General features: G+C 57.3%; 1 protein-coding gene across 1 annotated transcript in view; it reads left to right on the top strand.

Annotated features, from left to right (window-relative positions):
- Positions 1-1,734, top strand: part of MSX1 (msh homeobox 1) — a 3,776-nt gene extending 2,042 nt beyond the window's left edge. The window contains exon 2 of the mRNA XM_009890558.1: positions 1,200-1,734. Within this exon, the coding sequence (XP_009888860.1) occupies positions 1,200-1,727 (528 nt within the window). The 3' untranslated portion in view covers positions 1,728-1,734. The remainder of the gene's footprint in view (positions 1-1,199) is intronic.
- Positions 1,735-2,393: the final 659 nt, after the last annotated feature.

Here is a 2,393-nt window from a genome sequence, read left to right as displayed (position 1 = left end):
GGGGGCCCCGCGGGGGGGGCGGGCCGCTTCAGGGCGAGATCTTGTGCCAAATGTTAACCGGGAGTGAGGGGCAAAAAAAAAAAAGGAAGAAAAAGCAGCCCGACTTGCCTTTTAGCTTAACCCGGGGCTCGAACTGGCCGCGCAAAGCCTGCCTCAGCGGTGGTTTCCCCGAAAATGGCTCAAATAATTCCGTAGGGACCCGCACAACCCGCGCTCCCGGGCGAGGCGCCTTCGAGCTTTGCGGGCTTCAGCCCCGCCGGCTGCTGTCTCAAGTGTTGCATCTCCAAAGTCCGAAGAGCCGCAGTTACTGATTGTTTTCCCGCTTAACTACGGAGAGATTTAAAATAATAAAAACAGCAGCGGGAGGGCCGAGATCAGTAAAGCCCGTTAATCCTCTCCAGCGGCTGTGCTGGGGCCGGCCAGCCCGGGCTGCCCGCCCCCGGCCGGATCCCGCTGCCTCCCCGCCCGCGCTCCGGTGGGAAGGGGCGAGCTCGGGCTGAGGCTCTCCGGAGAGCGTTTGGGGTGCTCTTAACAGAGCTGCTTTCTCCCTCCCTTGGAGACAGGTTTCTCCGAAAGGACTGGTGTAGAGCAACGCCGTGGTTTGATTTATTTAAATTGCAAAGTAAAAGACGTTGTTGCTAAGTAAACCCGGGGCAGGTCGAGGTTGAGGACCCTTAGAAATCTTAAATAAGAGGAGAGGAGCCAGGCCGGTGAAGAGTGGTAGATAGAGGCTGAGTGTGAATTCGGAGCTCGTAATTAATTACATGCTTAATCCGGTTCCCAGGGGCCTAATGAAGAGGGTGTGAGTCTGAGAAGCCGGCCCGTTTTGTTTATTTTTTTTCCTTAATCCAATAAAAAGGACAGGACATGCATTTTTTTGGAGGGTCACTCCCTTCATTTATGTCTCCTGTGCATGAGCGGGGAGCTGTGAAGGCAGGAGGTGGAGGGTGTGTGGATGTCTTGACTCCTGCCCTTGGCTGAGGTTTTTCCGTGGAGCCGGAGAGGTTCTTGCTATGAAGCACTGCGAGTAACTTCGGTCCTGGGCGTTCTGAAAAGCCCAATTCCTTCGTAAAGCACCCCCTTTCTTTACTGCAACGGGAGACAAACATCATTTTGAAGCGTGCTCCGGGCAGCCCGGGAGTTTTGGGGCCACATCACTTTGAGCGGAACCTTATTTTTCCCCATTTTTTCCCCTCCAGCTGCTGTTGGGTGGGGGCTCTGCGGGGTGTGCGGTTTGGGCGCTGCTAACTGAAGTGTCTTTCCTTTTTCCCCCGCTCCGGCTGCTCCTGGGCGCAGGGCGGCTGAGCCCCCCAGCCTGCACCCTGCGCAAGCACAAGACGAACAGGAAGCCCCGGACACCCTTCACCACGGCCCAGCTGCTGGCCCTGGAGAGGAAGTTTCGGCAGAAGCAGTACCTGTCCATCGCCGAGCGCGCCGAGTTCTCCAGCTCGCTCAGCCTCACCGAGACCCAGGTGAAGATCTGGTTCCAGAACCGCCGCGCCAAGGCCAAGCGGCTCCAGGAGGCCGAGCTGGAGAAGCTGAAGATGGCAGCCAAGCCCATGCTCCCGCCCGCTGCTTTCGGCATCTCCTTCCCGCTGGGCGGCCCGGCCGTGGCCGGCGCTTCCCTGTATGGTGCCTCCAGCCCTTTCCAGCGGGCAGGGCTGCCCGTGGGTCCTGTGGGACTGTACACAGCACACGTGGGATATAGCATGTACCACCTCACATAGAGCTGAGCCCTGCCGAGTCCAGCCTGCCGGCCGGCCGCTCCCACTGGCTCAGCACGCACTCCCTCCCTGCTTCTCTGGCTCCTCGCTGTGGACTTCCCCACGGGCCCCGTGGCAGAGACTTCTCCAGTCCGGCTCTGCTCAGCTTCTCTGCTTCCCCCTGTGATGCTGGCCTGCCGGTCCAGCGCTGTTCTGCTCTCCTCCTCAGCAGTCCTGGAAGCTCCTCCGCTCTCCAGCTGGGAGAAACTTGAGGCATTGCCCCAGCTCTTCCGCAGCACAGGGCCGTAATGGGCCAGTGCTGCCCCACTTCCCCCGGGTCCGGCTGGCAGCCTGGTGAGAACCACTGCTGTGGGGGAAGGAAATGTGGAAGAGAAACGGCAAAAAGGGGGCCTGAAAGACAGGATGTTTCTCTTACTTTCTGGAAGGCGAGGTCAAGAGGCAGAAGCGTAGAGCAGCCTCTCCTGTCCCTGTGTAACAGCACTGTCTGTTACCTGTGTTTGTTCCTGCACCAGCTCCTTTGGAAGGGGCTCTGTGTACTATGTAATATACTGTATATTTGAAATTTTATTATCATTTATATTATAGCTATATTTGTTAAATAAATTAATTTTAAGCTACTGTTTGATGCAGTTTGTTTGCTCCTTGCCCTGCCAGGGGTTACAGAAGAAG

The sequence above is a fragment of the Charadrius vociferus genome, unplaced genomic scaffold (genome assembly GCF_000708025.1).
Source record: "Charadrius vociferus isolate BGI_N301 unplaced genomic scaffold, ASM70802v2 scaffold88, whole genome shotgun sequence".
NCBI classification, from domain to species: domain Eukaryota; kingdom Metazoa; phylum Chordata; class Aves; order Charadriiformes; family Charadriidae; genus Charadrius; species Charadrius vociferus.
Note: the sequence above shows the minus strand (reverse complement) of the source record. Positions and strands in the feature narration are given on the sequence as shown.